The sequence below is a fragment of the Amblyraja radiata genome, chromosome 2 (genome assembly GCF_010909765.2).
Source record: "Amblyraja radiata isolate CabotCenter1 chromosome 2, sAmbRad1.1.pri, whole genome shotgun sequence".
NCBI lineage: Eukaryota > Metazoa > Chordata > Chondrichthyes > Rajiformes > Rajidae > Amblyraja > Amblyraja radiata.
The window spans coordinates 4,053,732-4,067,436 of NC_045957.1; the positions used below are offsets into that span (position 1 = coordinate 4,053,732).

The 13,705-nt window shown below is 48.8% G+C and overlaps 1 protein-coding gene across 4 annotated transcripts in view; it reads right to left on the minus strand.

Annotated features, from left to right (window-relative positions):
* Nucleotides 1-13,705, minus strand: part of dlec1 (DLEC1 cilia and flagella associated protein) — a 164,492-nt gene that overhangs the window by 110,637 nt on the left and 40,150 nt on the right. For all 4 annotated transcript variants that reach the window (XM_033040742.1, XM_033040735.1, XM_033040762.1 and 1 more), the window contains 4 exons: nucleotides 11,871-11,958; nucleotides 5,322-5,495; nucleotides 3,295-3,431; nucleotides 1,392-1,484 (listed from right to left, as the gene is read on the minus strand). In XM_033040742.1, the coding sequence (XP_032896633.1) occupies nucleotides 1,392-1,484; nucleotides 3,295-3,431; nucleotides 5,322-5,495; nucleotides 11,871-11,958 (492 nt within the window). The remainder of the gene's footprint in view (nucleotides 1-1,391; nucleotides 1,485-3,294; nucleotides 3,432-5,321; nucleotides 5,496-11,870; nucleotides 11,959-13,705) is intronic.

Below are 13,705 nucleotides of genomic sequence, written 5' to 3' on the forward strand. Positions count from 1 at the left end.
AGAGGTCACAGGTTTAAGGTGGGGGGGGGGGGGGGGAGATTGAATAGAATCCTGAGGACCAACTTTATTCACACTGAGGATGCTGTTTTATGGAATGAGCTGCCGGAGGATGGAGTTGAGGCAGGTACAATAACAACATTTAGAACATAGAACAGTACAGCACAATAACAGGACGGTAGGCCCCTAGTGTCTGTGTTGAACATGATAAGATCATAACGTATCCACTTGCACATAGCCTTTACCCCTCCATTCCATAAATATCCATATACCTAAGTGCCACTAACATATCAGCTTCAACCACTATCCCCAGCAGCCCGTTCCAAGCACTCACTATTCACTGTGTAAAAAACTTGCCCCGCACATCTCCTTTGAACTTTGCCCCACTCACCTTAAAGCTATGCCCACTGGTACAGTATTTGATTTTTCCATCCTGGGAAAAAAGGTTCTGTCTGTCTCGGGAGGAACTGCAGATAGTGGTTTACACCAAAGATAAGACACAAAATGCTGGAGTAACTTAGCAGGACAGGCAGCATCTTTGGATAGAAGGAGTGGTTGACATTTCAGGTCGAGACCCTTCTTCAGACTGAAAGTCAGGGGAGAGGGAGACACAGAGATAAGGAAGTGTAAGGCGTGAGAATGAGACATCAAAGGGGATGAGGTTCAAGGAAAATGTAAACAGAGATAAAATGTAATCGGGGACAGTCAGACTGGTCGGAGAACCGGGATGGGGAAGTGATGGAGAGAGAGAGGGAAAGCAAGGGTTACTTGGTGTTAGAGAAGTCAATATTCACAGGGCCGGCGTGTAAACTGCCCAAGCGAAGTATGAGATGCTGTTCCTCCAATGACTGTATACCCTATCTATACCTCTCATAATTTAACTCAGTTGTTCCAGGGAAAACAATCCAAGTCTGTCCAACCTCTCCCTTTAGCGAAGGCCCCCTAATCCAGGCAACATTCTGGTAATATGCAGCTAGACATATTGCAGCTATCCCTTCAGTGCCATTTCCTTGCTCCTACCCAAACCCTTTCATACTGGAACCAAACACCTCCTGACTTAAAAATTTAACATACCTTAGTTTAGCATGGAAACAGGCCCTTTGGCCCACCAAGGCCCTGTTGACCTGCAATCCTCATACACTAGCACTATCCTACATTTTACAATTTTAACCAAAGCCAATGAACCTACAAACCTTTGGAGTGTGGGAGGAAACCGGAACACCAAGAGAAAACCCACAGGAGAACCGACAAACTCCGTACAGACAGCACCCATAGTCAGGATTGAACCCGAGTCACTGGCGTTGTAAGGCAGCAACTCTACCCAAATGGCAGTAGCTGACTCAGCTTCACCATATCGGGCCTCGTTCAATGTGGGAGGTAGTACACTCACTCACCTCCAGGATCAATGCCTGTCCCGGCTGCAGCTCAAACACAGCCGGTCTGATTGCAAACGGAGTTACGTCCAGAAATCCAGCCACTGCTACGCTCTGTGGAGTGAAAGAGGCAAAGACAGGTCAGGTCCTGAGTGTTATTGATCCATGCGGTCACAGGGAGAACATGCAAACTTCACACAGGCAGCATCTGAGGTCAGGATTGAACCCGGGTACCTGGTGCTGTGAGGTGCATGTCCCTGGCGCTTTTTTTTAGAGATACGGTGCAGAAACAGACCCGTCAGCTCACCGCGCCACCTCAAGTCTAGGTCAACTGGTTCAACTTAGTTCTATGTTATCCCACTTTCTCAGTGGCACCCAGTCCGTGCAGATCAGCGATCACCCCATACACTGTCGCTATCCTACACACTAGGAACGATTTACAATTTTACCAAAGCCAATCAACCTACAAACCCACATGTCTTTGGAGTGTGAAAGGAAACCGGAGCACCCGGAAAAAACCCATGCGGTCACAGGGAGAACATGCAATCTCCATACAGAGGTCAGGATCAAACCTGGGTCTCTGGCGCTGTCAGGCAACAACTCTACCGCTGCGCCACTGTGAAACCTAATTAAGTGCTTGATGGTCAGCTGATACAAAGCTGTGTGTGGCAGTGTGTACTTAGAGATACAGGTGGGCTTTGAGGCACAGAGGCAGGATCAGTGAATGGGCAATAACATGTAAGATGGAATAGTGTGAGGTCATCCACTATAGTAGAAAAAATAGAGGAGCAAAGTATTTGTAGATGGTGAGCATTTGATAGACACAAGTGTTTTAAAAGGATCTTTTAGACAATAGACAATAGGTGCAGGAGTAGGCCATTCAGCCCTTCGAGCCAGCACCACCATTCAATGTGATCATGGCTGATCATCCCCAATCAGTACCCCATTCCTGCCTCCTCCCCATATCCCCTGACTACGCTATTTTTAAGAGCCCTATCTAGCTCTCTCTTGAAAGCATCCAGAGAACCGGCCTCCACCGCCCTCTGAGGCAGAGAATTCCACAGACTCACCATTCTCTGTGAGAAAAAGTGTTTCCTCGTCTCCGTTCTTAATGGCTTACTCCTTATTCTTAAACTGTGGCCCCTGGTTCTGGACTCCACCAACATCGGGAACATGTTTCCTGTCTCTAGCGTGTCCAAACCCTTTTCAATTATACTTTATTGTCATATCTACCTAGGTACAGTGAAAGTCCTTGTTTTTGCATACAATCTGATAAAATCATACACTTTTCTGGCACTGACAGAAAGTTACAAAAAGTTCATCGATCAATATGCACCAATAATATCAATCAATGAAAGTTAATGTACAGGTATAGCACTGCTTAGTTTAATTTAGTTTAAAGAGAAAGCATGTAAACAGGGCCTTCAGCCCACCAAGTTTAGTTTAGTTTAGTTTAGAAATACAGCATAAAAACTGGCTCTTCGGCCCACCGAGTCCGCACCGACCACCGATCCCCAGACATTAACACTATCCTACACACACTAGGGTCAATTTTACATTTACATCAAGGCAAATAACTTTCAAACCTGGACGATGGACGTCTTTGGAGTGTGGGAGGTAACCGAAGATCTCGGAGAAAATCCACGCAGGTCATGGGGAGAGCGCACAAACTCCGTACAGACAACACCCGTAGTCAGGATTGAACCCTGGTCTCCAGCTTTGTAAGGCAGTAGCTCTACCGCTACGCCACCGTGCCAACCCAAGTCTATGTCAACTGGTTCAACTTAGTTCTATGTTATCCCGCTTTCTCGTCCAATTACTTTGCAGAGGCCAATGAACTTGCAAAACAGAAATTCCCCAACTTCTATGCTCTTAACCTGTGAGTTCCCAGCTCTGTTCACTCAGATGATAAGAGAATTCTCACCCTGAAGTTGGTTGTCGGCCACATTCTCTTGGGCATGATGCAAAAACAGCCAGCATTGTACCCTTCGTTTCTGCATAGGAACTCTGTAAACTTCACTCCTCCCATCAAGCAGAATCCACAGTCTAACGTAGCAGGTACTGGACATGAAAGGAAAATAACAGAAATGCACTCACAAAGTGGTGGGTATGGAGCGATCTGCCAGAGGAGGTAGCTGAGGCAGGTACTATACATAGAAACATAGAAAATGGGTGCAGGAGGAGGCCATTCAGCCCTTCGAGCCAGCACCGCAAATTCATTGTGATCATGGCTGATCGTCCCCTATCAATAACCCGTGCCTGCCTTCTCCCCATATCCCTTGACTCCACTAGCCCCTAGAGCTCTATCTAACTCTCTCTTAAATCCATCCAGTGACTTGGCCTCCACTGCCCTCTGTGGCAGCGAATTCCACAAATTCACAACTCTCTGGGTGACAAAGTTTTTTTCTCACCTCAGTCTTAAATGGCCTCCCCTTTATTCTAAGACTGTACAAGACACTTAGCCCAGTTAATGGGTAGGTATGGTTGAGATGGATGTGGGCCAAACAGGAACAAATGGGACTAGCTTGGATGGGGCATTAGGGTTAAGGTTAGGCATCTATTTCCATGCTGTATGACGCTCTGGCTCTATAACAGAATCTCAAAAAACATGATGTGCTTCAATGCTTCCCCTTCCCCGTCCCCCTCCACCCTCCACAGTCTGGCTTTATATTTCACTCTTCCTCTCCACTCCTCATCTGACACTCTTTATAGCCCTGTCCCACGGTACAAATTCATTCCAAGAACTCTCCCGAGTTAAAAAAAAACAAACTCACAGTAAGCACAGAGAATGAACGTAGCGGGTACGTCGGAGCTCGGGGACGTCTCTTAGCGTTAACGGCAGGTACTCGGGAAGACTCGCTAACAGCAGGTAAGCACGGGAAGACTCGTGAAGAATTTTCAACATGATGAAAAATGTCCACGAGAGCCCCGAGTACCGACGAGTGGCCATTACCGTAAATCTCCGAGTTGGAATCAGGGCAAACTCGGGAGAACTCTCCTTACTCCAAACAATCTGATGAAGAAAGGTCTGATCCGAAACGTCGCCAGTCCATTCCCTCCACAGATGCTGCCTGACCTGCCATGTTCCTCCAGCAAGTTGTGTTTTGCTCCAGAATCCAGCGTGTTGTCAAGTTGGAACGGGTAAAGAGGAGATTTACAAGAAAGTTGCCGGGACTCGAGGGTCTAAGCTAAAGCGAGGAGTTGAGTAGGCTGGGACTCTATTCCTTGGAGCGCAGGAGGATGAGGGGTGATGTAAATCATGAGGAATAGCTTGGGTAGATGCACAGAGTCTCTTGCCCAGAGGAGGGGAGTTGAGAACCAGAGGACATTGGGGAAAAGATTGAATAGGAATCTGAGAGGTAGCTTTTTCACACAAAGGGTAGTGCGTGCAACCAGAGGAGGTAGTTGAGGCAGAGACTATCCCAACGTTTAAGAAACAATTAGACAGGTACATGGAAAGGACAGGTTTGGAAGGATGTGGGCCAAACGCAGGCAGGTGATACTAGTGTAGGTGGGACATGTTGGTCAATGTGGGCAAGTTGAACCAAATGGCCTGTTTCCACACTCTCTGACTCTTAAGGGCCTGTACGAGGTAATTCAAGAGTTCTCCCGAATTTTCCCCTAATTCGAACTCAAAGAATGTCTGTGGCGGGACCGTAGCAGTTCGTGGCTGTCTCGTAGCGGCTCGTACGAGTAAAAAGTAACCATTATTTTCATCACAAGTATTTTTTTTCTCGTGGACATTTTTCACAGTGTTGAAAAAAGGTCACGAGTTTACCGGATTTCCCGAGTACCTACCGTTACTCGCTTGGGCGAACTCTTGAATTACCTCGTACAGTGGGACAGGCCCTTAAGACTCTATCCACAACCTGATCCCCCAAAATGTGTTTGTTGTGGGTGAAATCCCCATATATTTCCCACCCGTCCCTTCAGAAAAAATAACTTGCGTACATGTTAATATAGGAGGAGGTCTTCTGGCTTCGATAGGAATCACAAGTGGATAGGGTGTCTGTGTCTCCACTATTAGAAAGTCCTCAAATTCGGCTGGGGAATCGGGAGCAAAGCGAACTGTGTACTGGCAGCTCATTCCTGGAGCGACTATCCCACCTTCTCCTGGAAATTTACCTGTTTGAAGAAACAGAGTTAGCAAAACCGTTAAATTATCAAACTAGTAAGCAAAAGGCCTCAAACTAAGAATTCACAGACACCAGGGTCAAGAGCTTCAAATTCCTGGGCGTGCATATCTCTGAAGATCTTTCCTGGTCCGAGAACACTGATGCAATCATAAAGAAAGCGCCTCTACTCCCTGAGAAGATTACGGAGAGTCGGTGTGTCAATGAGGACTCTCTCTAACTTCTACAGGTGCACAGTCGAGAGCATGCTGACCGGTTGCATCGTGGCTTGGTTCGGAAACTTGAGCGCCCAGGAGCGGAAAAGACTGCAAAAAGTAGTAAACACTGCCCAGTCCATCATCGGCTCTGACCTCCCTTCCATCGAGGGGATCTATCGCAGTCGCTGCCTCAAAAAGGCTGGCAGTATCATCAAAGACCCACACAATCCTGGCCACGCACTCATCTCCCTGCTACCTTCAGGTAGAAGGTACAGGAGCCTGAAGACTGCAATGAGCAGGTTCAGGAACAGCTACTTCCCCACAGCCATCAGGCTATTAAACTCGGCTCGGCCCATTATCTGTTTATTTGCACTTTATCAGTTTATTTATTCATGTGTGTATATATTTATATAATGGTATATGGACACACTGATCTGTTCTGTGGTCAATGCCTACTAAAGCAAGCATGTTCTGGTGTGCTAAAGCAAAGCAAGAATTGGACACATGACAATAAAACTCTCTTGAACTCCAAGGACTAGAGACCCAGCCTACTCAACCTCTCCCTATCGCTCACACCCTCTAGTCCTGGCAACTTCCTTGTAAATCTTCTCTGTACCCTTTCCAGCTTGACAACAAGTCCCCCTTACTCTGTCATTATTAAACTTCTTTACTCAGATGTAATTACCGGAGTGGGCAGAAGGGGGCAGGCACAGGAAAATGTTCACACCGCTAGGTAGTAAGCTAGCCAAGCGGAATATGAGTTGCTGTTCCTCCGGTTTGGGTGTGGTCTCACTCAGGCAATGGAGGAGGTCCAGGACAGAAAAGTCATTATGGGTGTAAAATATGTTTAAAAACTTGGGGCAGCTGGCCAGGACACAGCCCCTGCTTTAGCCAATGGTTAAAGCTGACAATATAACTAAATAAACAGACATGTTTAAAACAAATTTAATAGGGCTCCAAAATTTAAGAGAAATTTTAAAATGAAAACACCGAATTACATTTAAAAATATCTAAGCAAACTAAGCTAACTCAAAAATAATGCAAGTTAGCTAACACCTTAAACTCTCACAGATGTGATGCTCCAGTGAAATGAATGGAGGCACTGTTCATGCCCAGTCTGAACCAAGTACAGGTTGTTTAGGTAGAGCTCCCTGTATAAACGGAGGGGAATTGCCCGGACCTTATGATCCAATAAACTCTAAAAACTGCAGGGAAGATTTTTGAGGACTGCCTGAGCTACAAGGGGAGGATGGGCAGGATAGGACTTTATTCCTTGGGGTGGAGGGGTTGTCTGAGAGGTGTATAAAATCAGGAGGGGAATAGATAGGGTGAATGCACAGAGTCCCCAATCCAGGGGAATCAAGAACCACAGGACATACGTTTAAGATGAGAGGGGAAAGATTCAATATGAACCAGAAGGGCAGCTTTTTTAAACAGAGTTTTAAGTTTTAGTTTTAGAGATACAACAGGGAAACAGACCCTTCGACCCACCGTGTCCACGCCGTCCAGCAATCACCCTGTACACCAGGGGTCGGCAACCTTGTTCTGCATAGGGGCCAGGACCCATGTGTGTGTGCGGATGGAGGGCCACATCTATTGCCAAAGTGTGACACTTGGTGTTGTTTTTCACAATTAGTTTTCTGCAGTTCCCAGGTCCCTACCGTGCCTCGGGACTGGCTGCAGTTCCCAAGTCAGCTCGCCTGCCCCGGGACTGGCTGTAGCGCCCAGGTCGCCTGCATGCCCCGGGACTGGCTGCAGTTCCCAAGTCGGCTCGCCTGCTCCGGGACTGGCTGCAGTTCCCAGGTCCCTACCGTGCCCCGGGACTGGCTGCAGTTCCCAAGTCGGCTCGCCTGCCCCGGGACTGGCTGTAGCGCCCAGGTCGCCTGCATGCCCCGGGACTGGCTGCAGTTCCCAGGTCGCCTGCATGCCCCGGGACTGGCTGCAGTTCCCAGGTCGCCTGCATGCCCCGGGACTGGCTGCAGTCCCCAGGTCGCCTGCATGCCCCGGGACTGGCTGCAGTCCCCAGGTCGCCTGCATGCCCCGGGACTGGCTGCAGTCCCCAGGTCGCCTGCATGCCCCGGGACTGGCTGCAGTCCCCAGGTCGCCTGCATGCCCCGGGACTGGCTGCAGTTCCCAGGTTGCCTGCATGCCCCGGGACTGGCTGCAGTCCCCAGGTCGCCTGCATGCCCCGGGACTGGCTGCAGTCCCCAGGTCGCCTGCATGCCCCGGGACTGGCTGCAGTCCCCAGGTCGCCTGCATGCCCCGGGACTGGCTGCAGTTCCCAGGTCGCCTGCATGCCCCGGGACTGGCTGCAGTCCCCAGGTCGCCTGCATGCCCCGGGACTGGCTGCAGTTCCCAGGTCGCCTGCATGCCCCGGGACTGGCTGTAGCGCCCAGGTCGCCTGCATGCCCCGGGACTGGCTGCAGTTCCCAAGCCGGCTCGCCTGCCCCGGGACTGGCTGTAGCGCCCAGGTCCCTACCGTGCCTCAGGACTGGCTGCAGTTTCCAAGCCGGCTCGCCTGCCCCGGGACTGGCTGTAGCGCCCAGGTCCCTACCGTGCCTCAGGACTGGCTGCAGTTTCCAAGCCGGCTCGCCTGCCCCGGGACTGGCTGTGGCGCCCAGGTTGCTTGCGTGCCCCGGGACTGGCTGGAGTTCGAAGATCAGCTCGCTTGCCCCGGGTCTGGCTGTAGCGCCCAGGTCGCCTGCATGCCCCGGGATGGCTGTAGTGCCCAGGTCAGCTCACAATCACACAACCAGTTTTCACAATCAGTTTTATTCGTCACTTGCACAATAAAGTGCAAGTGAAATGAATTTGCCACAATGATAAAGAACACACAAAAACACAATAAAAATGTAACACAAACATCCACCACAGTATTCATCACTGTGGTGGAAGGCACAAAATTTGGCCAGTCCTCCTCCATTTTCGCCCGTGGTCGGGAACTCAACCCTCCGCAGTCGCTGCTGCGGGCGTCCAGATGAGTAGATAAGGCAAAGCCCAGGTAAGTCCTGAATCGGTGCCTCCCCACCGGAGACCGCGGCTTCAGGCTGGTGTAGATCGCAGGCCAGCGGTTGAAGATCTATAGACCCCGCCGCGCTGCAGCCAGAAGCACCGCAGACCGCAGGGCCGGCAGTCGGAGCTCCCCTCCAGGGGTCCCCAGCGAGGGACCCCGCTCCAGATGGAAAGACCACGCCGCGCCCGCGGTGGAAGTATGCCGCGGGCCGGCGGTCGGAGCTCTTCTCCTCCCGGGTCCCCAACGAGGGATCCCAGACCTAGAACGCCGCGCCAGTTGGAGCTCCGCGCAGACTGCAGCGGGCCAGTGAACGGAGCGCTCCGCTCCGGCGACTCCCGGTGGGGGCTCGCCCGCTCCACGCCGAGAGTCCACGCTGCGCTCGCCGCTGAAGCCCCGGGCACATCACCGGGAAAGGCCGCACTGATCCTCGATGTTAGGCCACGGGGGAGGCGACATGGAAAAAGTCGCCTCTCCGTGGAGGAGGCCACCGAAATGGTTTCCCCCTTACCCCCCCCACACCACCCCCCACACAAGACACACAGAGAGACATTAACAACATACATTAAAACACACTAAAAAAACAAAAAAAGTAGAAAAAACTAACACGTTGCTGGCAGGGCTGCCGGGTTGCAGCGCCCCCACCGACCTTGTAGCGCCCCCACTCACCTGCCCTGGGACTGGCTGTAGCGCCCAATTCGCAAAAACTAATTGAAAAAATATATGGCTGTGGGCCGGATGATTTCAGGTTATGGGCCGGATCCGGCCCGTGAGCTGTAGGTTGCCGACCCCTGCTGTACACTAACACTACCCCAAACACCACAATCTTTATCAAAGCCAATTAACCTACAAACCTGTAGATGTTTGGAGTGTGGGAGGAAACCGGAGCAGCTGAGCACGCGGTCATGGGGAGAACGTACAAAGTCCGTACAGATAGCAGCCGTAGTCAAGATCGAACCCAAGTCTCTGGCGCTGTGAGGCAACAGCTCTACCGCTGCACCACCGTGCTGCCCAGAGGGTTCATGTAACGATCTGCCAGGGGAGGTAGTTGAGTCAGGGACTATGACAACATTTAAAAGACGCTTGGACAGGTAAATAGATAGGAAAGGTTTAGAAAGACACGAGTCAAATACGGGCATAGAAACATAGAATCATAGAAAATAGGTGCAGGAGGAGGACATTCAGCCCTTCGATCCAGCACTGCCATTCAGTGTGATCATGGTTGATCGTCCCCAATCAATAGCCCGTGCCTGCCTTCTCCCCATAAATCTTGATTCCACCAGCCCCTAAAGCTCTATCTAACTCTCTCTTAAATCCATCCAGTGACTTGGCCTCCACTGCCCTCTGTGGCAGGGAATTCCACAAATTCACAACTCTCTGGGTGAAAAAGTTTTTTCTCACCTCAGTCTTAAATGGCATCCCCTTTATTATAAGACTGTGGCCCCTGGTTCTGGACTCACCCAACATTGGGAACATTTTTCCTGCATCTAGCTTGTTCAGTCCTTTTATAATTTGATGTGTTTCTATAAGATTCCCCCTCATCCTTCTAAACTCCAGGGAATACAAGCCTAGTCTTTTCAATCTTTCCTCATATGACAGTCCCGCCATCCCAGGGATCAATCTCGTGAACCTACGCTGCACTGTCTCAATCACAAGGATGTCCTTCCTCAAATTAGGAGACCAAAACTGTACACAATACTCTAGATGTGGTCTCACCAGAGCCCTATACAACTGCAGAAGAACCTCTCTACTCCCGGTCAGGTGGGACTAGTGTAGTTGGTCTTGGTCGGCATGAGCATGTTGGGCTTGTTTCCCTGCCATGTGACTCTCTGACATTAGACCTTGTCGGCACTCGAGCAACAGAGCATGGTCATAGATGTCCTGATGAGCAGATATCTGGAACTGGTGCCTCCTTCATGTTTGTGGGCTAACCCTAAACTTGCTGGCACTTGCACGCTCAGCTCCTGGCACCTTCCACAAACTCAGGGTAAACACATTTTTAAGTTATGAAACATATTTCAATAATGCTTGCAGAAATCAGAAAAAACTGCAGATGCTGAAAATAAAAAAAACGGAAACATAAAATGCTGGAGAATTCAAATGACAAATTTGTGTTAGAAATTAACACCATTTGTCTTTGATATTTCAACACTTCAATATTTGAGCATATCCTTGTCTTTCATCTGTAGGTTGCAAGTTGCTTAAAATGTCCATTGGAAAGAAATATGCTTTGTACTTTCTGACATTCAGTTTGCCAGAATTTATTTAGTGTTGGAAATACTGTTGAGGGATGATCAACATTCCTCAAAATAAGGGGCAGCACGGTGGCGCAGCAGTAGAGTTGCTGCCTCACAGCGCCAGAGACCCGGGTTCAATCCCGACTACGAGTGCTGTCTCTACGGAGTTTGTAAGTTCTCTCCGTAACCACATGGGTTTCCTCCGGGTGCTCCGGTTTCCTCCCACATTCCAAAGACGTGCAGGTGTGTAGGTTAATTGGCTTCTGTACATTGTCCCTAGTGTACAGGGTAGAACTAGTATGTGGGTGATTGCTGGTCATTGCAGACTCGGTGGGCTGAAGGGCCTGTTTCCATGCTGTATCTCTAAAACTAAAACTAAATGGCTGGCAGAAGAGGATAAGCCCACTTGACACAGATCAGTGGATCTCAGTGGATAGCTTTTATTGGAATCGCCACCTATGATAATAGACAATAGACAATAGGTGCAGGAGTAGGTCTGAGCGCAGGTATATGGGACTAGGGGAGAATATGTGTTCAGCACGGACTAGAAGGGTCGAGATGGCCTGTTTCCGTGCTGTAATTGTTATATGGTTATATTATATGGTTATAGACCATTCGGCCCTTCGAGCCAGCATTGTCATTCAATGTGATCATGGCTGATCATCCCCTGTTGAATTCTCTGCCTCAGAGGGCGGTGGAGGCAGGTTCTCTGGATGCTTTCAAGAGAGAGCTAGATAGGGCTCTTAAAAATGGCGGAGTCAGGGGATATGGGGAGAAGGCAGGAACGGGGTACTGATTGGGGATGATCAGCCATGATCACATTGAATGGCGGTGCTGGCTCGAAGGGCCAAATGGCCTACTCCTGCACCTATTGTCTATTGTCTATTGAAAGATAACAGTCAGAAAAGCAAGGGTCTGCTTACCCAGTCCAACAGAAAAGAAAGTGGTGCTCGGTGGGATGATTCGGAGGTGACGGCTACTGGACGTCATATTCCGCAGCTCAACGTTGGTCTGGAGAAAGATAACGGATGTGATAACATGGTTTGAAAATGAAAGGGATTTATCAATAGCATCAAATTTGCATTGGTCTGGTTACACTGAACATAATACGTACATCTTACAGCAAAATAGGGTGAGGCACTCAACAAAAACTTTAAACAATCAGTGCAACAGATTAGTAATTCTTGTAATTCAGAGTATTCAAATCCCACCAAAGAAACTTTTAAGATTGGAAATATAAAGATATTAGTAAAACTACGCACAAAACAATCAGGACATAAAGTGCTGGAGTAACTCAGCGGGTTAGGCAGCATGGAATATGAGGAAGGGTCCCGACCCAAAACATCACCTATCCATATTCTCCAAAGAGGCTGCCTGACTTGCTGAATTACTCCAGCACTTTGTGTCCTTTTGGGTAAACCAGTTGAGATCAGTCAGCTTGACAAACCAAGCGATTGGATTTTGCACCACATTTTTTCTCAATATGAATCTGTAATTTATTTTATAATGTAGCAAAGTGTGGAGTCATGCATTTTGGTAGTAGGAATAAAGGCGCAGATTATTTTCTAAATGGGGAGAGAACAAGAAATCAGAGGTGCAAAGGGACTTGGGAGTGCTGGTGCAGAATTCCCAAATAGTTAATTTGCAAGTCGAATCGGTAGTAAAGAAAGCAAACTCAATGCTAGCATTTATTTCAAGAGGGCCGGTGTACAAAAACAGGGATGTAATGCTGAGGCGCTATAAGGCGCTGGTCAGGCCACATTTGGAATATTGTGAGCAATTTGGGGCACCATATCTGAGGAAGGATGTGCTGGCTCTGGAGGGGGTCCAGAGGAGGTTTACAAGAATGATCCCAGGAATGAGTAGGTTAACCTTTGATGTGTGTTTGATGGCACTGGGCCTGTACTCGCTGGAGTTTAGAAGAGTGAGGGGGGACCTCATTGAAATGTACAGAATGGTGAAAGGCTTGGGTAGAGTGGATGTTTCCACTCGTAGGAGAGTCTAGGACCAGAGGGCACAGCCTCAGAATTAAAGGACGTTCTTTTAGGAAGGAGATGAGGAAGAATTTATTTGAACAGATTCTGGTGAATCTGTGGAATTCTTTGACACAGAAGGCTGTGGAGGCCAAGTTAGTGGATATATTTAAGGCAGCGCTAGATAGATTCTAGATTAGCATGGGTGTTATGGGAAGAAGGCAGGAGAATTGGGTTAGGAGGGAGAGATAGATCAGCCATGGTTGAGTGGCAGAGTAGACTAACTCTGCTCCTATCACTTATGATCTCATGATTTGAAAATTAATAGATGAGAGTGGTGGAAATACTGGACAATTCTGCTTGGCTTTGAAATCATGGAAAGTGGTGAAACAATGTGTAGTCAGCTAATTTAAACTATATGTCCTGGTGGCTGTGGCTGTGGATTCCTGCAAAGGAATCATCCTTGATGAGCCACCAAGCAAAAAATAAAGTGCTGGAGGAATTGGGCGGGTCAGACAGCATCGCTGGAGAGAAATAGACCGATGATGTTTGGGGTTAGGAGCCTTCAGACTGACTCAGAACGGAAAAGTTAAAGATGTGTTCACACCCCAAAGGCAATTGGACATTATGTTTTGTGAGCTTTGATGAAGCTTGTAAAGGGGCTGTTCCACTGCGGCAACCTAATTGGCGAGTTTAGAAGAGTTTCGGAGAGTTTGAAAAAGTGTCATGTTGAAGACCTCCTTCGACTATGTTGAAGACCTCCTTCGACTATGTAGAAGACCTCC